This window comes from Miscanthus floridulus, chromosome 2 (assembly GCF_019320115.1).
Source record: "Miscanthus floridulus cultivar M001 chromosome 2, ASM1932011v1, whole genome shotgun sequence".
NCBI classification, from domain to species: domain Eukaryota; kingdom Viridiplantae; phylum Streptophyta; class Magnoliopsida; order Poales; family Poaceae; genus Miscanthus; species Miscanthus floridulus.
This window is the reverse complement of record NC_089581.1, coordinates 68,078,507-68,102,995: the sequence shown is the minus strand read 5'-3', so window position 1 is coordinate 68,102,995 and position 24,489 is coordinate 68,078,507. Positions and strand designations below refer to the sequence as shown.

Below are 24,489 nucleotides of genomic sequence, written 5' to 3'. Positions count from 1 at the left end.
TTATGAATGCTTTGCAATGCATATGATGACATGTCAAGTTTTAGTGCTAGGTCAAAACACTAGAGGTGTTACAACCCTTCCCCCTTAAAGAAATCTCGTCCCGAGATTTAAAACCTAAGGCTAAGTAATGGAAAAGGAAATGTGTCAAGCCAACACATCATAACTTTATTCAAAAGGCTAGTGAGGGGTCTTCCATTCTTTTGACAAACAAGACAAGTTACAATATGGACAAGGTATTGCAACTAGATAGAAGCAAAGAAGTCAGGAAAGTTCTCTTCTAAGTAATCCTCAGACTCCCAAATAGCTTCATCTTTAGTGTGTTGATTCCATTGTACTTTGTAGAACTTAATTGTACATCTTCGAGTGACTCGATCTTTCTGATCTAAGACTCTAATGGGGTACTCAGCATAAGTCAAATCAGGTTCTAGTTCTACATCACCAAAGTCGATCACTTGGTCAGGTACTTGAAGACACTTCTTTAACTGAGATACATGGAAGATATCATGCACAGCTGACATGTGATCTGGTAGCTTGACGCGATAGGCGACCGGTCCACATCGTTGTTGGATTTGAAAAGGACCGACATATCGGGGCGCCAACTTTCCCCAAATTCCAAAATGATGAACTCCTTTTATCGGTGATACCTTGAGGTAGACATGATCTCCCACTTTGAATTCTAGCGGTTGTCTCCTCTTATCAGCATAGCTTTTCTATCGGGATTGAGCTACCTTCATATTAGCTTGTATGAGTTTAACTTTCTCTCTAGCTTCCTTGACCACATCCAGCCCAAAGAACCAACGTTCTCTAGCTTCTGACCAATTTAAGGGTGTCTGGCATCTTTGGCCATACAATGCTTCAAATGGTGCCATTTTAATGCTCTCTTGATGGCTATTGTTATATGAGAATTCAGCTAAGGGAAGGCATTCATCCCATTTAGTACCATAAGAAAGAACACATGCTCTTAACATATCTTTAAGAATTTGATTTACCCTTTTAGTCTGTCCATCTGTTTGCAGATGATAAGCAGAACTACGGATAAGTTTGGTTCCCAAAGACTCATGTAGACTTTTCCAAAACTTGGATACGAATAATGACCCTCTGTCAGAGACAATGGTCTTGGGTGCCCCATGCAGACTGAAGATTCTATCAAGATAAAGCTTTGCATACTATTCTGCTCGATATTTATCTCTGACTGGTAAGAAAGGAGCTATCTTGGTTAGGCGATCAACAATAACCCATATTGAATTGTGGCCTACAGATGTCCTAGGCAATCCCATGATGAAGTCCATATAGATATCTTCCCACTTCCAAGATGGAACTAGCAATGAATGTAATGGACCTGCAGTCTTCATATGAACCACCTTGACTCTCTAACAAGTATCACATTTGGCCACATATTGAGCTATTTCTATTTTCATTTTGGTCCACCAATATCTCTTTCTCATATCATGATACATTTTGTTGCTACCCGGATGAATGGAGTATCTTGTAGAATGAGCTTCATCAAGAGTCTGCTTTCGTAGCTCCGGACTTTTGGGTACTGCCAATCTATCTTTGAACCATACGACATTAGATTCATCAATATTGAAACATGTTGGTTTTCTAGATCTGACTTTATCTTTGATATGGGCTATACCCTTACTTTTCTATTGAGTAGCAATGATCTGATCTTTGATAGTGGACTCAACTGCAATATTGGACAGGGAACCTTGTTCTATGATTTATAAATTCAGATGCTCCATCTCTTGACACAATGTTCGTTGCATAGGTTCTACAGTCAGACAATGGCAATGACTCTTGCGACTTAGGGCATCGGCAACCACATTAGCCTTGCCCGGATGATAATGCACTTCTAAGTCATAATCTTTGATAAGTTCTAACCATCTTCTTTGCCTCATATTCAACTCTGACTGAGTGAAGATGTATTTCAAACTTTTGTGATCCATATAGATATGACAGATATTGCCCAACAAATAATATTGCCAAACCTTGAGTGCATGAACAACAGCAGCTAATTCAAGGTCATGGGTGGGATAATGTTCTTCATGCTTCTTGAGTTGTCTAGAAGCGTACGCTATGACTCTGCCTTCTTGTATAAGAACACAGCCAATACCAATTCCAGATGCATCACAATAGATATCAAACGGCCTCTCGATATCAGGTTGTGCTAATACTGGTGCAGTTGTCAGCAACTTCTTCAATGTCTAAAAGGCCTTCTCACATTCTATTGACCATACAAACTTAGTTTGATTTTTCAGCAGTCTAGTAATTGGCTTCGCAATTCTAGAGAAGTCAAGGATGAACCGACAATAATACCCTGCCAACCCCAGAAAATTACAAACTTGATGAACAGTGGTAGGTGCTTTCCAGTTAAGGACTTCTTCTACCTTGCTCGGATCAACAGCTATACCTTTAGCAGATAACACATGACCCAAAAATTGTACTTCCTCTAACCAAAATGCACATTTACTGAATTTGGCATATAATTGGTGGTCTCTTAATCGTTGTAGAACAATGCGGAGATGTTCCGCATGTTCCTCTTTGCTCTTAGAATAGATAAGAATGTCATCAATGAACACCACTACAAACTTATCCAACTCGGGCATGAAAACTGAGTTCATCAGGTACATGAAATGAGCTAGGGCATTGGTCAGCCCAAAAGACATGACTAGATACTCATATAGACCATATCGGGTAGTAAACGCTGTCTACGGCACATCTTCTCATTTGATCTTAATCTGGTGATAGCCTGTTCTCAAGTCTATCTTTGAGAACACCTTAGCTCCTGCAAGTTGATCAAAAAGCAAATCAATTCGGGGTAAGGGGTATTTGTTCTTTATGGTGACTTCATTTAACGGCCGATAGTCAACACATAACCTTAAGGTTTGGTCCTTCTTCTTTACGAAGATAGCAGGGCATCCCTAAGGTGATGAACTGGGTTGAATGAAACCCTTGTATAACAACTCTTGTAGTTGCATTTTTAATTCAACTAGTTCTTTGGGTGGCATCCTATATGCTCTTCTAGACATTGGTGCTGTTCCTGGTTTCAGATCAATTCTAAACTCTACATCTTAGTCTGGTGGCAGACCAGGTAGATTATCGGGAAAGACATCCATAAATTCACATACCCCTAGAATTTTCTCAGCTTCTTCAATAGTAGTTGCATAGACTGTTTCCACTGCACTCTTAGGAAAGGGAAGTTGGATGAGAAGTTGGGTTTTGCTGTCAGGTGCATTTACCCTTATGGTTCTACGCAGGACATCTATGATAGCCCCGTGTCTATTGGGTTAACCAGTTCATACCAAGGATCACATCTATATCTTGATCCTTTAATATCAGCATATTGGTAGGGAACTCATATCCTCCCAAATCAATAGGTACATGCTGAACTACCTCCCTTGTATAGATTTGTCCCCCGGGCGACTATATATGATATGGTTCTTTTGCTTCCCCAATAGCTATCCCATGCTTCACAACAAATGTATGATTGATGAATGTATGGGATGCACCAGAATCAAATAAGGTAATTGCAGGATGCCTTAGCAATGGGAAACATACCCATCATTACTGTTCTCCTTCTGGAATAGATTCCACTAAGTATAGAAGACCCTTCTAGTTTTCTTCTCAGCCTGACCCTTCTGACTATTTTGAGCATTGCCCTTGTACTGATTCTGAGCTTGAGTATAGGGGCTTTGGGTGCATCAGGATTGTTCTTCCTAGGATACAGACATTCTCAGGAAAAGTGTCTAGGGTTTACCAACAATTATAGCATGGATAATTGTGATTCGGGAGTAGCATTGCGGTTTGCATTATTTGTATTATTTTGCTGCTGCGGTGCTTGATGAGGATAAGGCGTATTAGTTGCAGGGCGAATAAAGATTTGCTGCCTGCCTTGGCCTGTTGTGGGGAATGGTGCACGGCCATGATTCTGAGGATGGTAGACTATCTTTTGACGCTTTCCACTCGATGATCCAGAAGCAGATATTTCTTTTTCTTCGCCTCCTTGTGTCGGCGGTAATTCTCCTCGAAGCGATAGCAATTGATTGTCTCATGATAAGTTGCGTTACCACAAGTTGCCATCATGGTCTGAAGTTTAGTGTTCAGGCCTCTAAGAAAATGATTCTTCTTCTTCCTGTCAGTATTCACATACTCTATAGCATACTGTGACAGGTGATTGAAGCCCAACATAGTGCATCACCGGGTGCTCCCCTTGCTTAAGAGCCAAGAACTCTTCTAACTTCATGGTCATCACACCATCTGGAATATAGTGTGCCCTGAAGGCATCCTTAAACTCCCTCAGGTGATTTGGTGACCAGCGGGCTGTACAGCTACCAAATTTGCCCACCAGGCACCAGCAGCTCCTCGGAGTTGCTGTGCCGCAAACCTTGGTTTCTGAATCTCGGTACAGTGAATCAGCTCAAACTTTTGCTCTATTGTCCTAAGCCAATCGTCAGCTTCTAAAGGCTCTTCTGCCTTAGAGAACATAGGGGACGTGTGTCTAGTAAAATCAACATAGGTTGACTCATCATTTCCATTATTACGGCGGCCACGATTAGGGTATGGTGCCTGTTGGTTCTGCCAATTCCCTTAACAACCTAGCATTCTCTGTTGCATTGACGAGTGCGGCTATGGCATCTGCCATAGTCGAAGGCATTGGTGGAGGATTTGGGATCATCATCGTCATGCGAGCCACTAGCACCAGCTCGGGTGATAGGACGAGGCATCTGTTAGAGAAACACGTTTACTTACATTATTTTATTGAAAGCATTAAAAGGTTTCATGCTACAAAGGGTTACTTATTTAAATTACATGTCTTGTATCCCACAAGACAACCCTGGTTTACTAGGAAAGCAGTAAAGGAACTATTACTACTCCGAGCTCTCAGTCATCGGCGTCTGTGCCCATACCGGATGAAACCTCATCTTCATCTGAGAAGTACACTAACTCCTTAGGATCCTCCTCTTCTTCATTCTCGACTTCTCCTAGATCTACAATCATTTCTTCATCGGTAACTTCACCATCCCCATGAGGAGGATGAAGTTGAGCGTATAGCATGTGGACATTCTCATGAAGAATGGCATTGTCCATCTCTAGGTCTTCTACGTAGAACTCCAACTCATGGACGCATTCATTGTCTACATCCTCTCGTGTCCAGGCTTCATTCCATAGCTCCATGGTCATGGTGATACCCCTTTGCATTTCTGCCAGCTCCTCTTGATCTTTGGCATGAGCTCGATGAAGAGTGTTGAGCTCCTTGGTAAGGTTCTCAATGTTGGTGGGATTGCTTGAAGATCCTTCATCTCCTAGGGTCTTGGAACTTCCTTCACCAAGCTCATGGTTTCACGGTGCCAACTGGTGATGAGGGACTCCATGAGGTCCGGTGGACTTGCGTGTAGTTATCTTGGTCTTGGCCATAGCCTGTAGAATTTAGGGTAGGACTATAAGAATAGCTTGAGGATAATGGAGGTTAGCAAGAATGGGATTGACATTACTTACCCAACCATTTTTAAGGGGAATTATTATGCAAAGTGTTCAAGCATGATGCATGAATCGATCTTACGAATCTAGATACAAAAGATTTATATAATCAAAAGTACTAGATTTTTAGTACATAGGACAAAACTAATCATATTATCCGCCATGAACTTTCAAATAAGATAGGATTGAGGCTAGATCAGAGGTAAGAAGAAAGAAATTTGAACTTTCAAATATCAAGTTTACTCTCTTTGATCCAAATCAATTTGAAGGTTTTTCCAAAGTAACCTACAATGATCTTAGATAGGACCGGCTCTGATACCAGCTGTGGCAGAACCTCCTAAGGGATCGGGCCCACATGCATCTATCATTGTCTCAACAGACCTTTGATAGCGTACACGAGTTCCTAATAACTTAACAGGTCTGTCAGGTGTCCTCGAGAAACCTGAATCATCCATGATTCTTTTTCGAACAGGATCCTAATCATAGACATTGCAGATTATAATAGTTTATTCAAATATATACATCAGAGTAAAAGATAGCGGAAGTCTTAAGATAACATAGTTTACAAACCAGTTGTTTTCAAACTTACAATACCATAAGTGTCATACAACCATAGTAGCGGGATAATATTACATTATCATTATTTATTTCACACAAACTAGTGCCTTGTCCAAAGGCCATTCATCATTCCTCATCGTCATTGACTTCGAACACAGACATGCAGCAGGGACCAAAACAAGCCTGCGCATGCGACTCACCTGCAACAAGGGTTAACAAACCCTGAGTACAAAAGTAATCAACAAGACTGACAAGACGTAAAGGGGGTGAACGACTTTAAAGATGCAGGTGTTGGGGCAAGGTAAGGATGTAGCAAGATTCAAAAGTTCTTTGCCAAAAGCTTACTATTCTTCATCTTATTCTCAAGTTTTACCCCTAAGTCCTTTTAGTTCATTATCTCAAACTAAGTGTACATTTCCCATATTCCAAGCCTTCTTATTCCATTCTTTTCTCATGTTTTAGTAATTCACCAGTCCTGCATTGTTTCTGTAATGAATCAAGTCTCCATATCCACGGAGCACCGGCAATTCAAATTGATTCAAGTCCCAGCTGGGGATTCCTTATCACATGACATATGTAGAACTTAATCTTACATATATCAACCTCTCTACCGGATCCTCCTATACTAAGTCGTCTCCACGCCACCCGAGAGCACAACACACCTCAAATCCAGCCACATTCTAGCCATGAGGGTACATGCTACTCCCACCATCTCTCCACTCCTAGTGCGTGGGCATTCGTCTTAGTATCGGATTAGCCAAAGTAGGCTTACCGGAGTATGTGACCAGTACTACAAAGTGTCTCGTTCAGAAGATCCACAATGAGTGGCCTTTAAGCGACATAGTCGGCAGCATTATCCAATATTCAAGATAGGTCACCCGACTAGTCTCTAGTTCATTCTATCTACTTTCTTTCTTTGGCCAGGATGCCATCTTTGATTGTATCAAAACTTTTTCTTTGAAAGCCTATCATAAAGCATACTAAGTATTCTACGCCTTTGTAAATGAAAACATCTTCAAGGATGGTAAACAATTAACAAGGTAGGCAATGCATCAAGTAGGTAACATTTGAATTAATCAACTTAATGCAATAGGTAACATAGGTGATAAACTTTTCAAAGTAAACAAGGTAATGGTTTAATGCATAAACTAGGGCTTGCCTTCATTGATGATCTCGGGTTCCGAATCAGTACCACAAATATCAAATCCTGAGGCAACCGGGGATCCTTCCACAACTTGCTCAACTAGGATCGGTTCACTCTCAGATTCTACATGAAATGATAACATATGCTTCAACATGATGATAATGTAAACATGATGGTTTTATGGTACATGAAATATAACAACACCCCGAATACAACTTTCCTTCACGGTACAGTTGTAAGCCAACAAAACCAATTTGCAATTCTACCATCAAGGACCACACAAGTGACTTGACCAAATTGATCTTGAAACCTTATTGGTTACAAAACATGACCAAAACAAGATCAAACACTAATCTAACACTTAGGGTTTGCTTTTATTTATTTTTGAATTAATTTGGAAATAAGTCCAAAAATGAATATATTCCAAATGACCTCAAAATTTTATGTAAGCTTCCTCATGACAAATTAGTGTACCAAAACAAATTTCATAATTTTTGGAATTATACAGTGGCCTACAAAAATCATAGAAATTACATTTATCAATTAATTGACTGAATTTTTTGAACATTAAAAATTTATTCAAATTTCAAGTTTCATATTTTTAAACTATACTAGAACATGTACAAAAGCTACACATAAATTCTTAAAATTTTTGGAGCTATGATTATTTTCCTAAAAATTTCCAAAGTTGCTGCACTATTCATAATTCAGAAATAACCAAATCTCACTGTTTTCTCTCTCTCTCACTGATAGCCAGGCCCCGCTCGTCAGTGACACAGAACAAGGATACAGCGGCGCTGCCATCATTGGTCAGCCAAAATGCACCGGCGGTGATGCTCCGGCAAGGCGGACCGCACCAGTATGACCTACACAACCCTGTGAATCTACCCCAGTCCTCAAACTAGCAGCAGGCGCACCGGAGTGAACTCTACACCGGCCATGGTGGCGTGGGCGTGATGGCGCACGATACAACCCCAACCACGGTGCGGTAGAGGCTAAAGTGGAGCGAGCATCACGATCAGGAGCTCACCACGATCACGTCGGTGTGCTTGGTGAAGGCGGAGATGAACTAGAACGATGTGGCCACGGTGAGGTCGATGGTGGCGGAGCTCTGGCCGGTCATGGGGAAGAACGTGTTGCGCTAGGCGATTCCGGCCAACCCAAGCGATGTGAGCAAGACGAAGAGGAGCGCAAGGTCGAGGCGATCATGCTGGTGTAGCTAGGCATGATGGACATGGTTTGACGGTGGCTACGGCGAGCAGCGGAGCTGATCAGTGGTGGAGCAGAGCAGAGGGGAAAAACAGAGGACGACGATGGTGGTGCTCCTATTTATAGCAGGGAAGAGCGCGTCCGGTGTCGACAGCTCACGCACGAGCTCGCCACGGAGCTTGCTGCGTGTCACCATGCGAGAAAGCGGCACAAAACGATCGGCGGTGGTAGCTGCGTGGCGCCGGCGGCAAGCAGGGAGGTGGTGCTCGGCTTGGTTTTGATTTTTGAAATATTTATAGAATTGCCACTACGTTTATTTTGCAAATTACTCACAAATTTTCTAAAGAAGTTGAAAATCTCCAAAAATGAAAGTTGCTCAACTTTTCAAACTCTACAACTTTGCTTCAAGGAACATTTTCAAATTCTACCTCTATTTTGAAATTTGAATTTGGGGTGCATTTGAGCATTTGAATCATTTCAAAATTACTCCAAATTTTATATGTAAACTTTAAAAACTTTGAATACCAAAGTTGATCCTTATTAAATAAGCTTCAACTTTGCTTTTTGTCACACCCCCAAATTCCAAATGGATTTTGAATTAGACAAAAAGGGGCAAAAAGGACTTTTATGGTTTGAATTTGAATTCAAATTTGATTTGTATACCTTTTTACTTAACTTTGATTTTTGTCCAGTAACATGGCCCATTAGGGTTATTTGAGTCAAATGACACATGGCCTCACATGATCACATGAAATTTGACCCTTGTGGTCATGATCTTTATTTAGAGTTTGAATCACATCACATATAAATAACAACTTATGAAATAAAGCTTATTTAGTGAATGCATTCAAAATTTTCTACTTTATGAATGCTTTGCAATGCATATGATGACATGTCAAGTTTTAGTGCTAGGTCAAAACACCAAAGGTGTTATAGTGATGGGGACCTTAGACTAGGGACGATAGCTGGGGTTGGCGATGGCATCTTCTGCGTTGACGACGAGCACCCGGCGAGCGGTGAGCTTCCGATCTCTTCTACTCTTGGTAGTAGTGAGGCCCCCGAAGATAGTGGCGACCACTTTGTCATGATCTTGGAAGGCATTATTGTTGTCCCTGGGTGCTAGGTGGCCTCTGGCTCCATCGTCATTGTTGTCATCTTTCTTTTTGTCCTAGAATTCCTTAGCCAAGCCAAGGCAGTCCTTCATCTTGTGCTTGCTGTTCTTGTGGAGAGGGCATGGGCCTTTGAGGATCTTCTTGTACTACTCATTGTAGTTGCACTTAGTGCGAGGTTCGTCAACGGTGGTGATGATGTGGTCTGGTCGGCGGCGGCGATATTGGCCAGATTTGGACCCTTCTAGCCAATCACGACCACTGTCTCGATGGTGACCACGGTCGTCGTAGCAGTGGTCGTTGTGGCGTCGGTCGTCAGGACACTTGTCGCTATGGTGAGTTGGGTGGTGAGTGCTCGCATCCTTGTTGAAGCGCACTTTGGCCTCTTCGGCATTGGTGTACTAATCGGTGGTCGTAATCACCTCGCCAATCTCCTTTGGCGGCTTGCGATTGAACTTGGGGCGGAGGTCACGGTGATGGAGTCCTTGGACAAAGGTAGTGATGACCTCTGCTTCCGTGATGTTGGAAATAGAATTCCTCATCTCAGAAAAATGTCTGATGTAGCTACGGAGGAGCTCAGATGTTTTATGGTAGATGCGATTCAAATCATGCTTGGTGCCCGACCAAGTACATGTAGCCATGTAGTTGTCAGTGAAGACCTTCTTTAGCTCTTCCTATGATTCGATGGAGTCTGGGGCAAGGCTTGTGAACTAGTTCATCGTAGTTCATGTGAGCATGATAGGAAGATAGTTTGCCACGACACTGGTATCTCCCTCGGTGGCACGCACAGCAGTGGCATAAGCCTATAGCCACTGTGTGGGGTTCATCCGCCCCTCGTAGGGCTCGACCCTGGTGATTTTGAAATCATGGGGCCACTAGAGTGTTCAGAGTGCCCTTATGAATGCTTGGGGCCCTTTAAGATCATCATCATCATGATCGGCGGTGTTGAGTGGCTAGAGGGCTGTGTCCAGATTACCAATCTCTTGCTTGTATTCTTGAGGCTGGTGTACTTCTTCTTCATGGCAAGAGAAATGGCGCCCATCGATATGACGTTGCGTGTCTCAGAGATTGTTGATGTGCGCTCAGACGTCTTGGTTGACTTCTTGGTCATGTTAGCGAGGGTAGTCGATGCGGTTCCCCCTAGCTCCCCCTGGAGGGGTTGTCCGTCATCACGGTGTTGGTCAGTGAAATGGCTTCTGATGGGGTGGCGATTAGATCTTGGTACGGCGGATCGGTGAATCGAGCTTGTCGAGTAAGAAGGTCTCTGATCCTGGTGGATCTCGTTGACCTGGCAGTGTGCCACTTTAAGCATGGCGGTGACCTTGGCAACCTCTAGTGTTTGCTCAAGCCAGGTGAACTCATTGGCAGCCATAGCCAAGTTGGCGCTTGGGGTCTTGTAGACATTGTGGCCGTCGACACTGATGAACTCATCATCAAGGTTGCGTTGGAGTGAGCGTGGCCTCCCTTGCAAGTCGAGCTGTTCGTTGTGAGCAGCCTTGGCTAGCACAATGGTGGCCTCATTTGCTCAGTGTTGCACATGGTTGGCATTCCTATTAACATGAGCAGCGTGGTCCTCATTGGTTTCTCCATCCCATGGAGGGCTATCGACATTGACATTAAAAATCCCACCTCCTCAGAAGGGTGGGAAAGGAGACTGGACGGCGGTAGTTTCAGCGATAGTCTAAATGGAGCCTAGGGACTCAGAGTCTGGATTCTCCTCCAAGATGGTGTGGAGGGATGCTTTAGGGCATCGGCCGATGTGCAACATGTTGATGGTTGGCGACAGCTGCTCAACGATCTGATCGGCGAGAGGATTGATGTCTCCCACCTAGTCGGTGAATTTGCCCCTTAGGGCATCTTGGTAGGAGGCGGTGATGCTGGTGAGTCCAAAGGGTAGGGCCGTAACCCCTGGAACTTCTAGATCGGCCTCGGATAGATCAGAATCAAAGGGTGGTCGATGCTAAACCAGAGTGATTAGTGCTAATTCCATGATGGAGAGGCAGTCGGTGAGCTTCTAGCCAACCTGATTGATGGATGTGATCAGATCGTCATTGTTGATCTACCTCCTTGGGTAGCGGAGGAGCTGGCGGCAAATTGTTGATGAAGATGACCTCAAAGGTGGTTCTGAGATTGGATATGTAGTCGCAGGTGTTGGGGTGGTCAGCGTAGAATCAATCTGCACTGGCTCAATGAGCTCTCCGTCTCTGTCAGCGTTGATGACCTAGGAGATTGATTCGACCATGAAGATCTTGCCAGGCTATGGGAGGGACATGGAAACAGCATGCACATCCCTACCTGGAGCACCAACTGTCAACAGAATATCATCGATAGTCCTCTGAGGGGTATCCCATAAAGGTAGATTGATTGGCAGAGATGCGTGTAATCGAGAACAAGAAGGCAACAAAGATACAAGAGTTAGATAGGTTCAGGCCATCAGCACGATGTAATACCCTACTCATGTGGCTTGTTGGTTTGTATTGGTGATTGTATGATATTGCCTGTGTTTTGAGGGGGTCCCTGTCCGCCTTATATAGTCTGGGGGACAGGGTTACAAGTCGATTAGATCTAGGAGATAACTAGAAAGTAATAACAGATTACATGAATCATGGGATCGAACGTATCCTAATAGATCTCATAGTATCTTCAAGATATCACCCTTGATGTTTTGCGGTGCACACTGAGCAGTGCCGTGCACCGTAGGTCTTCGTCTTGTGGGCTGGACCACCCCTAGGAGCGCAGCCCATGTAGTTTGCCATGGGTATCCGGGGTCATACCCCCACACACAATGGACATGATCTTCTATGTTATCTTATCATGATGCTTTTACTGGATATGACTATGGAACTGGCTTGTATTTGAACTAAGTGTGTGAGGGTTTCCAACTACTTTGCTTCCGCTATTTGTAAACTCATGTTGTAATAACTATGTGAACTCTAATGTATGAGATACTTGTGAACTACTTGTGAAATGGATGTACCATGTGGCTTGTTATGTTGAATCATGTACGATCTTGGTTGTATGCGAGTTGGTTTAAAATCCTTCATGATTTCAGCGGACTACCGGGTTTATATGGGTTCAAGTATGACGGTTTGATCACTTCAGTGATTGATTTTGTACTTGTGCTCTTATAAATTGGTCGGTTCTATTACAATTTAGTCCCCTCTTAGACGTCACGGTCCCTTTCAATTGGTATCAAAGCCGGTTGGTTCAATTTGGACCTTTGGCTTCACCGTCGTTGAGCTGACGCTATTTATAGTGGTTGGGATGGATACCTCTAGACCTCCACGCTTTGACAGCACTAACTTCCCCTACTATAAAGCTAGAATGGCTTGTCACCTTGAGGCGGTAGATTTGAGTGTTTGGAGAGTCACTTGTGATGGGATGAAACCCATTAAGAATCCCAATAAACCCACAAAGAGTGAAGAAAAAGAAATTCATTTCAATGCTAGAGCGAAAAATTACTTGTTTGAATCTTTTAGCATGGATGTGTTTAACCAAGTGTGCACTTTAAATATGGCACATGAAATTTGGTTAAAACTCCAAGAGCTCCATGACAGCACAACTAATGTTCGTGAGCAAAAACATTGTCTAGCTAAACAAAATTATGATTCCTTTAAAATGAATGATGATGAGCTTATTCGTGATATGTATTCTCGTTTGAATCTAATTATCAATGAGCTCCATTCAATAGGTATAACAAAGCTAGATGATGCGAACATCATGAGGAAGATCATTTCCATGCTACCACAAAAGAAATATGCAAGCATCATCATCATCCTTCATGACATGGAGGACTTGAGCACCATGACCCCGGCTATAGTCATTGACAAGATAGTGGCATTTGAAATGTTATGGAAGGTGGGTCAAGAAGAAGCCTCATCATCAAGCAAAGGCAAAGCTCTCGCGTGTAGTGAGAAAAAGAAGATGAAGGGCAAGCAAGTTGAGACAAGCTCAAGCTCAAGCTCCTCAAGTGAAGAAGAAGAAGAAGAAGAAGATGATGATGATGATGATGATGATGATGATGATTCAAGTGATGATGATCAATCTTCCTCCTCCACCTCCGACCTTGATGAAGAATCAATCAAACTTATCAATAAGATGGTGAAGATGATCTAAATGCTCAATGTCAAGGGTGTGCCCATCCAAATTCAGGATTTCATCTTCACCAATCAAAGAAATGAGCAAAGAAAGAAAGGATGCTATGGATGTGGCGAGTTGGGGCACTTTGTGAAAGTTTGTCCAAACAAGCCCACACCCAAGACAAAGAAGAAGGCATGCAAGGACAAAGCCCTCACATCAATAAGGTCATGGGATGATTCTTCAAGTGAAGAAGAAGACCACCACAAGAGGCACGGGTACAAGCACTCATCATCAAGCACCTCATGTGTGTGCCTTATGGCATGAGGTAACAAAAAGCCTATCCCTAGTGATAGTGACAATGATAGTGATAGTGATGATGAGCTATCTTCTTATGATGAAATTGTGCAACAAAATCTTAACTCTACTAAAGTTTGCACTAGTCAACAAAAGAAGCTTAAAAAATTAAAAGAAAAACTAGATAGCTCACAACAAGCTTATGGTACTTTGCTTGAACAATATGAAACTTTTGTCAATCTTAATATGGAGCTATCTACTAAAATTGAGCAACTTGAGACTAGTGCAAACACAAATAATTGCACAATCAATGATGAGCAACTTGTAAAGAAAAATAAAAAAATTAAAGGAAAAGTTAGCTAGCTCACAAGATGATTATAAAAGTTTGCTCGCTAAAATGGAAACCATGTGCAAACATTGTGATGAGCTAACTAATAAAGTTGCTAATCTTGAAGGCGCCGGCACAACCCCCACCGAGGCACCTAAAAAGAAAGGTTCAATTTTTTACTAGCCTAAAAAGGATGCCTCTACTTCTTGTAATGATTTATGTTTAGACTCACCCTTGTGCAACCAAGTTTGTGTTAAGAAAGTTATTATAGAAACATGCACACAAGAGGTCGCAATGAAGAATGAGCAACTCAAGCAAGAAGTGGCTCGCCTCACCAAGGACTTGACTTAAGTGAAAGGCAAGATGGAGCAAGCCCAACTTCATCAAGATAACACCGTCAAGGGAGTGAAGAAGCTTGATGAAGGATAAACCATGGTTTGCTATGTATGCCATAAGGAAGGCCACAAGTCCTATGAGTGCAAGGTGAAGAATGGGGGAGGAAAAAAGAAGAAAGAGAAAAACAAAAGGCAAATAAGCAAGCTCTCCAACACCGACATCAACAAGGTGGACAAAAAGGCCTCCACACCTTATCTCTTGAAGAAGAAGAAAAATGACAAGGTGGTGGCCATCAAGGTGAACAAGCAAGCCAACAATGGGGCCAAATGCATTTGGGTGCCAAAGGAAATCATTTCCGACATGAAGAGCACCAAGAAGGTTTGGATCCCGAAAAGGAAGTGAGAAGTCCGATGGACTTTGGGGAATTTGGAGGCTTGGCAAAGTATGGGTGCATCTCATGGGTTGCATCATTATGTACAAGGTAATTGTCAAGTGGGTTAGTGAATACTATGGACCCAAATTCCCCTTCCCATGTTAGGTAACTAGATTTAATTTCTTACAATTTCAATTAGCATCTAGTTCCTTTTTCATGCCTAGGTTTCCATTTGCATGTTTAATCTTTTATCTTGCATACACTAGGTATATCTTATGGTAGGCTTGCTCGGTTTCACTCTTAACCCTTGGAGCAAACCTACATGGTTTAAATTATTTAGGAGCACAACACATAGCTTGTTTTACAATTGTTCATCTAATATTTGCCAAAGTCTAAATTGTAGATAATTTCTCCTGAATATCACTTTCAGAAATGATTCTCACATTCATGTGATATCATCTTTCAAGTGGTATTTTTTATTCTAAAATCAATGTGCATGTCTCCTACAAGTATTCCATACTTGTGTGCACAAATTTAGGGGGAGGTTACTCTACAAGTTGGATGCTTTGAGAGACTAACACCTTTTCAAGCTTATCATGTGTGTTGTAGTCTCATTGCAAGGAAAATTGAGTCCCCGGAGTTAAGCATCATACTTCAAATATCCACCACCTATTGTAAGTGGTATAAATCAAATTGGTTTCCACATGTGGTATTTCTAAACCGATATCATCATGTTGATTTTACTTTGGTATTTATATGCTTTCTTTATGTATTATATAGATTAAACTCCCTTGAGCATTAATTTGCCAATTATGCATAAACTACATTCTCCATCATATGTATGCATATATTTACGGGGAGCTTAGTCGATGTAATGTGAGAGTCAAATTTTGTGACCAATTCCACTCCACATACAAAGGATCACAAAGTTTGACCCTCCCTTGTGCTACTAATGTCTTCCTTTTTGGTGTTTGATTCCAAAGGGGGAGAATTTGTAGGACCAAACGCAAGCCCGATCATAATAATTTACAAGTGGTAATGGTAATAATTTACAAGTGATAATGGTCCGAGAAAGGGAGGATAGTGGATTATGGAGTTAGGGGGAGACTTAAATCCATAATGTCACATGGGGACATTTGCAAGGGCAAGATAAATTTTCAAAGATGTTTACATCTGATATGTATTAGCTTACTTGTGGTATCTTTAGCTTACATGTGCTTAGATGTGGTATCTTTTAGCATCATATAACCTTGCCCTTTGCATTGCATCCTAGCAAGTAAATAGTTTTAAAATTCCAAAAATTTTATTATTTGCTTGTTTTGGTCGTGTTGTCATCAATCACCAAAAAGGGGGAGATTGTAAGGAAAATGGACCCTAGGTCCATTTACTTTGGATTTTGGTGTTTGATGATCAACATAACCAAATTAGACTAATGAATTTGCAAGTAATTATTTTGTAGTTCAATAGGGTGCAAGACGTGACTTGGACGAAGGCAACATGATGATCCCATGATCAACACCATAAGTAAGACCCTAGAAGCACAAGAGAAGACCCAACATATCAAGCAAAGTCCAAGCATGAAGATGGGAACCAAGCTGGACGCAAGATCATGAAGAAACGAGCTCCACAGAGGTGACCGAACGCGTCCGATCAGTTGCTCGGCAACAGCAGGCGTCAGCAGCAGCGACCGGATGCTGAGCGAGGTAGTGACCAGACGCGCGGACTTCACTGTTCATCATCGCGGCAATAATTCAGCGTGACCGGACGCAGTGGCTGTGGTCAACCGGACGTGCCAGGCAGTGGCGTTCTATCGAGTATAGAAAGGTTCCAGAGCGGCGCCAGCGTGATCGGACATGCCTGATCGATGATGACCGGACTCGGCCTAGAGTTCAATCAACGTGCGTGCTCCAACAGTCGGGACAACCAGATGCGTCCGGTCAGGACGATAGCAGCATTTGGTCAGTAGCAGAAAGCTGTGTTTCGCCCCCAACTGCTACTTTCTCTATGGGGCTTATAAATAGACCCCTCAACCAGCCATTTGAGAGGTGGAGAGTTGAGGAAACATACTAAGGGTGTTGATACACCATTTTAGTGATCTCCACTTGCATAGTGCTTAGTGATCCATTAGGTGATTAGCGTAGGTGCTTTGTGAAGTGCTTAGGTTGATTAGACCACCACTTATGTGCTTGCTCTAGGTTTAGGCCTAGTGTTTAGTGAGGTTTGCACACCTCTTATCACTCGATGCTTGTGCGCACCATTATTGTACATCAGAGGGGCTTGTAGTCTTGCAAGATCACACCAACCGCATTTGTGGTGTGGCCGCCACCGTGTACTGGTGGAACAAGGCCCGCAACATTTCCGCTAGAAGCTTGATAGTGAAGACGGTGGGGAGCATCCGGGAGAGGCTTGCTGGAAGGCATATCGAAGACCCACTTGCGCATGGGGAAGGCCCGAGGCTATCCACGGAGTTACCCGACCGGGAGCTTGGCCCTTGCGAGGGGCTCCAATGAGGACTAGGGGAAAGCTTATGCGCTTCTCGATACCTTGGTAAAAATACTAGAGTCGTCGATGGGAGTTTGTGTATCTCTACCTTACTCTTTAGCTTCTGCATTTACATTGCAATCTTGGTGTGTGCTTTACTTTCCTAGCTTAGTGATAGGCTAGTTGATAGGTTTGGAACCTAGGTTGCATAACTTCTTTTACGGTAGAGATAGCAACATACTAGCAAAACCGTAGTTGCATATTTAGATAATTTATCTTTTGCATAGGTTTTGCTAAGGGTAGAAAAAGATGCCATAGTTTAGAGTTAGAGTTTTAAGTTGCCTAATTCACCCCCCTCTTAGACATCATGGTCCCTTTCACTAGGCACCCTAGCCAACACATGGGTGCCATCAATAGCACCAATGCAGTCCTAATTACAGCATGCATGAGTTTATATGTGACCATGCTACAAAACCCAACAAAATAGTAGGAGACTACACAACATTACCTTAAGAAATGGGTACCACCTTTGGCTGCCAAGGATTTTGGGATGAGTGTCAGTGCTTGGAGGCCTGATCATCTCACCCCTGAGTTCACCCACAACATAGAGCACCTGATGGAAATGTCTGCTAATAGTCTCTATGGACCTCCTAAAGCTTTGATGTACCACCCTAAACCTTTGATTATGTCCAACTACATGGAGGAACATGGACACTTGTTCCTCCATAGATGAGTTTAAAGTATCCTGAAGCAGCCCTCTTTGCCTAAATAGTTTGCATAGTTGGTAAAAAGGAGCTCTAGTCAAACTAAGCATTGCCAGGCACTCTGAGTCGGTTGAGTTATATATAAGTTGCAGGTTCTTTTGTATGTGTTCATCTACCTCTAGTCTAGGACCATACACTATTGGTTCCTCCTCAGACCACTTCCTCTTAAGCCTAGATGACAAGTAACCTACCATCACAACAACAAGTGCAGCAGCTTGAGAGGCCAAGTGGGATCTGCTAGCATCAGCATCCATCTACAACAAGTATTGAAACATTATGTTGCTAGGTTTGCAATGTTGGCCTCAAAAAGTGTTGCATGTTCAGCATAACATAACAAGTGGACACATACCCACTATCCTTGGCTGCATGTGTCACCACATGCCTCCAAAAGGATAGGAGCATACATCATTGACTCATATGTAAATAAAAAAGCACTGAAAACATCATAGAAAACATGCACCTCATCTAAGCTATAGTGGTAAATCGAAGCTCACACATTCAGTCAAAATCGAGCAGCCAGAATCATTGGCAAGATGGTGCTACAACAACATGTATGAACAATGAGCACCAATGGTACACAATCTAAGCTATGGTGCTACAGTACCCTAGCTCAGGAATCGACCCAATAGAATCATAGATCTAGCACCACAAATCATGGATTGTGTACAAGCAGTCACGGATCCAGCCATTTTCATCATTTCGCCCCAACAGTTTGCCTCAAGGCAGCCCAAAATCCAACGAAACCAATAGCAAATTGAGCACTGAATCAAGCCCAGAGCGCAACACAAGGAGAAAGGCAGAGATTTCACCTTGCTTTGAGCATCGAGAAGGGGATCTGAAGACGAGGGTACGAGGCGGGGAAGAAGAAGCGGAAAAGGCGACGATGAGCAGACGGTGGCCAAGCACCATCCACTAGACTCGCCTACGACGTCCAGGGAAACAAACACGACCACCAACAGCAGGTCTTGGGGCAGCAGCGACCCGACGGTGAGGAAGAAGAAGAAGAAGCCCTGTACCGCGTCACCACTGACGAGTCGGACAAGGGAGAAGCACCGCGCTCGAGAGACGGAGACGCTTACGACCTCGCCGCCACCACCGACCACTGAGAGCTCCAGACGAGGAGGGAAATGGGGGAGTGGACTGAGAGCGAGCGAGGGAGAGCAAACCCTAGCAGCGTAGTGGTGGTATAAGAAGGGTGATGGAAATTTCACTTCGCGTGAGCCTGCAGGAGGCAAAGGCCGCCAATGGAAATGGACCGCAGGAGCCAGCGGAGGGACCACGCGCGGCCGAACCCGTGAGAAACAAAACCCTCGTTTCCCGGGCTGTAGGCTCGCGGGTGATTTAAGCACCACGCATCCTAGGTCCCCAAGGCGTCCAGGGTAACAAACACGGCAGCCTACAGCCCATGGGCATGTCCCAGGCCGCCGTTTAGGGAACAAACAAGCACCTACTCTACTCTACTCTACACCTAAAAAGCGACTGAGGGTTTTGTGCACAACGACTTCGTGTGCGCGCACGTTCGATCTGACATCCCTCCAAATACGGATAGGTATGGGTCAATCTCCAAAACAAATACGGATGCAGTCGATCATACCACCACTACCTCTATGCACCTCCCCTGCCCCTTCTACAGCTGGAGCGCCGCTGCACTGGGCCGCCGCCTGGCCTTCGTGACCAGGTCGCCGCCAGCCAGCACGGGCCGAGCCAGAACCAGCCGCGGGTGGAGCTTGACCCCAGCGCCCAGTGGTGGAGCTTGGGCATAAAATGAGGAGCCAATATTGATATGAAATGCAATGAGAGGGGGGCATATTAGTATTTTATTATGACTTAAAGTGGTTAAATTAAGACTTCCATTACCAAGTTCTCTAACTTAGGGGAGGGGGGAGGGGGGGCATGGCCTACCATGGCCCTAACTAAGCTCCGCCACTGCCAACACCCTCCCTCTACAGTCACCGGCGCAGACTGGCCGAAATCGAGCCATCCAGTGCCCATTCCGCTGCTCTGCGTCCGTAGGTTGAAGGAGGAAAAAGAATTAGAAACTGGTTCCGGATACGAAATCCATGATTCATAGCTACAATGCCAAACAGTAACACAGGGCTGCAGGTTAATTAGTATAGAACCTAGGGTTCCCTTTGCAAAGTTTCTGTCCTTTATGGTTTAATCTTTTCTTTCTGCAGAAAAAATCGGCTGAACTTCTAAAATGCATAGAAAATCACCAAAAAAATTCACAAAATAGAAAATCAAGTTGTGTTGAACTCCTCTTGAGTAGTTCTATGCAGTAGATATATAATATGCCATTGCCTTAGTTTAAAGTACCAGATAGCAGTCATCTTTGCTGTTACAAGAAAGCTTGGCAGCAGAGTGTGTACAGTACAGTATAGGCCCATCAGATAATAGCCGAAGAAGAGAAAAAGGTCTGTGTGGATGAGGGTGTTTCACTGGAAGGTTTCTTGATCTAGTTCAAATTCGAACTAGATACAAAACCTTCCAATGAAAGACCCCCAATCCAAACATGCACTAGTCAGCAATTGTATGTTAGTACTTCAATGCTTATATGCCAATCTTTCTTTTCTTTTTTGCCCCACTGAATACAAGCATGTTAGAAGGCAGCATGCTCATTCTGTCTGGATTATGGACCTTCACATTCTTTTCTTTTCTGGGCATGAGGCTCAAATAAAAAACTAAGGTCTACGGTATTCCACAGCACTTCGACCCAACATTCACAAAACAGCAAACTAGTCATCACTCATCAGCATGCCGATGATGATGCCTGCGACATCTTCTACGAGCTCGTGGCTCGCTTCGTTTCAGGACAGTGCCCATCTTTTCTGGGGGATTGTTGCCTTCCATGTTGCATCCGGGAGAACCGAGTATGCAAGCCAAAGAGTCCTCCATCAGATCTCCAAATGGTGTCTGAAGGCAACAAAAAAAGGTGTCATCTTGCAGCCGAACATTCTAAAGCCTAGATAGACAAACTGCACCTAGAAAATAAGTAGTCGCATTTCTGACAAACTGTAAACTTATTGGTAAACTAGTAACTCACAGTGTTCGCATTTGTCTCTCTTGAAATTGATCTAGCCTCATCATCAGAGTTGGTAGCTTCAGCTTCCTTCATTCTTTCTACAAAGGCGCTGTCGATATACGAATGGCGTGGGTGCCACCTGAAAAGTGGTTGATCTTGATGCAGATCATCGAACAGATGCTCGGCAAAAAAGTGCCTTTTCACAACTTTGACCAGGTATGCATCATCACTATGCTTATTGAGTATTCTGTTAATAAAGCAAGGAAATAGCAAGCATGATGTTAATGAAACAAGTAGTTAGTTGGAACACCCAAGTCTCAGTGCCAAAGAAAAAGAATCGCTACTTAACAAACCACACATGTTAGCTAGCTCCATCTTCATCCGTCCTTCTTCCGTGTTTAAAAGCACTGCAGGGCAGTCATGCATGATTCCACGAGCCAATCCCTTCCCAGCGAAATAAGCGCAGCCTGATAAGTAGCTTCAATAAATTCACATTTTCAATGAAAATGATGAAAAATGATTCTGCAGCAACATATCAACGTTGAAGGGTCGATGCATCCAATATTTTATGCCAAATGGTCCCATCTACTGCTGTCTTAACCTAACTAGCTATCTGTTTGCTTTCAACTACAGCATGGATCTATTATAACTTCATGAGCAAATGATGGCAGCATAAAAGGTACATGACTTTGGAGCATAAAAACTATCTTACAGAATGAATCAGTAACAAACATTTAATGTTAGTGTATTCTACATGCTACCTGTGTTTTCTATTTTAAGATGTATAAGTATTGAATGTTAATAAAAATTGTATTACATTCTAATAGCAGTATTGTTTATGGCTAACTGTTCATCTGGGGCCTACCAGTGCAGTGTTAGTTAGATATTAGATATGTGAATAATCATAATCATTGTTAATTGGGTAGGTTTCATTGTAGGTATTTCCTAATCATGTTGACTCATCCTGCCATCAATACAAAAGAGCCACATTCACTATGAATGAGGCAGAAATTATTAATTTGTTTCTCATCTAAACATAGCTTGGCTATGCCTTTGCATGAAATTATTATACAGGTATCACTACCAGGTCAAATATCCTAGAGATTTACCATAGGCTGCACAAAATCTTATGAATCGGGGATTAGGTGGAAGCCCAAGCAATTTGTTTCCTGCACACCAAAATTTTGTAAGCATGCATCTGGTACCAATAGCTATTGTCTGCAAGGCAAATTTAACAATGACAGTTTTGCGGTTTTCTTTATACCACACTTAATATAATCAACTGCAGTCAAAATCTGATGACTTGCTTTGTCCCTCTCCACCAATAAATGCATTGGCCATATAGAGACTTATTTTACTCGTTAAGAAAACAGTAATTATAATGTTCAAGCCCCACTACTAATATAACATTGCTACAACAAACTCTACAACCCAAGCAAGACTGCACTCAAGAGCAAATCACGGGAGGCACCAGAACTTCATGTGGCCCAAGGCTACACTCAAATGTGAGGGAGTTGTGCCTGCATACATGCATCATACCCACAGTATTTCCCCTAATAATATTAACAGTATAGCCAAATTTGCTATAAACATAAACTATGCCAAAATGCTCCAAAAGTAACATATTCACCGTGGCTAGGAAAAGGATAGGGTAGGGACATACAAATATCCTTGGACAGTAATAACAATGGCAGAATGCAGGCGCAGGGTAAGCATATCAATATCCTTGAAAAGTAGGAGTAATAACAAAAGCAGAATATAACTTATTTGCCCTGACGTGCTCACTTGATAACAGCATAACAACAGCATCCATGGTGCAACATTTAGGGAAGGAGCTCTCAAAATACAGCCATAAGAATGGAATAATGTTGCTTGTCAGATGACACGCGGTTCTTTACAAAAGAGAGAGAGAGAGAGAGAGAGAGAGAGTCCTATTTACCAGCATTTGAACTTTAATATTCAATGGATTATCTAGAAACATTCTCCTCCCCAGTCCCCATCCTGGATGGTTTATGGCTATTGAATACTATTTTAAGTTCTAACCTTGATATACAAGGCTGCAACCATGCTCCTGGCATGTTTTCAACACAATTTGGTGCTCCCAAATTGTTGACACAATATTATCGCTTTCTCAGGAATGACATGTTTTAACTGAATGCTCCTTGTTTACCACGACTTGAAAATAGCACATCCCATATAATAATATTATCAATCGAGAGGTGAGGGAGTGAGCAACCTTTGTCGAACCCGAACCACCCCACGAAAGCGCCCAATCCTGAACCCACGACGAAGGAAAAAGTTGGAAGGAGTTTGCAAAACTCGAGCTTCTTCTCCTCCTCGGGGGTTAAACCGCCCTACACCATCACAAAAATCCAGCTCAGCGATAAGATTCTATTGTTTTTAGGGGGGGGGGGGGGGGGGGGGGGGGGGGGGGGGGGTGCGCGTAGCAGAAGAGCCTACCTTTGTCCTCATGGCGCACTCCAGATCTTGGATCACCCCCTGCCTCATTAGCAACAAAGAACCCCGTCAACCCCCAACCAAGGAAGTGAACAGGATTTGGGGAGAATTGTTCATGAAATGATTTTGGAATGAAAGAGGATTTTTTTTTTTTTGGGAACTGCAGCCAAGAACATTTCTGGGAGCGATCCGGCGAACCTTGGCAGGTGGGGGGCCGAAATAGTACCTCCGCAGCTGCGCCGCCAATCCCGCCATCTCTCCTCTCTCTCGCTACTCGTAGTCGTAGGGTTGATGGCTATTCCCAAGCGCAGAGAGCGGCGAGGAAGACGAAGACGAAGGATGAGCGTCTTGTGTTTGATTTGGGCCTTTCTTCGTCGGACTCTTTGATGGCATTGGGCTCAATTGCTTCCTGTTAATTTGATCAGAGCCACTGCCTTGTTGGACCGCGAGAACGGGGCCTCCAGTTGGCCAGGACATGTGGATACCTTTATTAAGCAGTCCTTGTGAATAAAACTAAAAAGTTTGGCACTGCAAGTTCGGGTGTCTAGCGACTGTGCTGTGACATCTCATGTAAGGATGAAAACGGACGACAACGAACGGAAAATATCTCTACCGTTTTCGTTTTCATATTTTTTAACGGAAACGGGAGCAGAAGCCGGACAGCCGGGAGCGAAAACGGTAACAGGATAAATGATAATACGAAAACAGGTAAATACGATCGGAAAATAGACAGAAACGATTGGTAAGCGGGAACTTACACCGAAATTACTTGCCACATGAACTCTCACACATATATTAAAGTTAATAAACAATTCCTTTGCAAAAGGAGTTAATAAATAAATAAGTTAAGACACCT

The 24,489-nt window shown here is 43.1% G+C and overlaps 1 protein-coding gene across 3 annotated transcripts; it reads right to left on the bottom strand.

Moving 5' to 3' along the window:
- Positions 1-20,420: 20,420 nt before the first annotated feature.
- LOC136539056 (uncharacterized) lies at positions 20,421-24,017 on the bottom strand. Of its 3 annotated transcripts, none has more exons than XM_066530983.1 (7): positions 23,832-24,017; positions 23,637-23,675; positions 23,413-23,530; positions 22,286-22,345; positions 21,535-21,643; positions 21,198-21,423; positions 20,421-21,067 (listed from the first exon to the last, which is right to left on the bottom strand). In XM_066530983.1, exons 1-7 carry the CDS (start codon positions 23,886-23,888, stop codon positions 20,897-20,899), a joined length of 780 nt encoding a protein of 259 aa, XP_066387080.1. In that variant the 5' UTR covers positions 23,889-24,017; the 3' UTR covers positions 20,421-20,896. The 3 variants fall into 3 exon arrangements, with proteins under 3 accessions (XP_066387080.1, XP_066387082.1, XP_066387081.1); XM_066530985.1 differs by having other exon boundaries at positions 23,860-24,004; XM_066530984.1 differs by lacking the exon at positions 22,286-22,345.
- Positions 24,018-24,489: the final 472 nt, after the last annotated feature.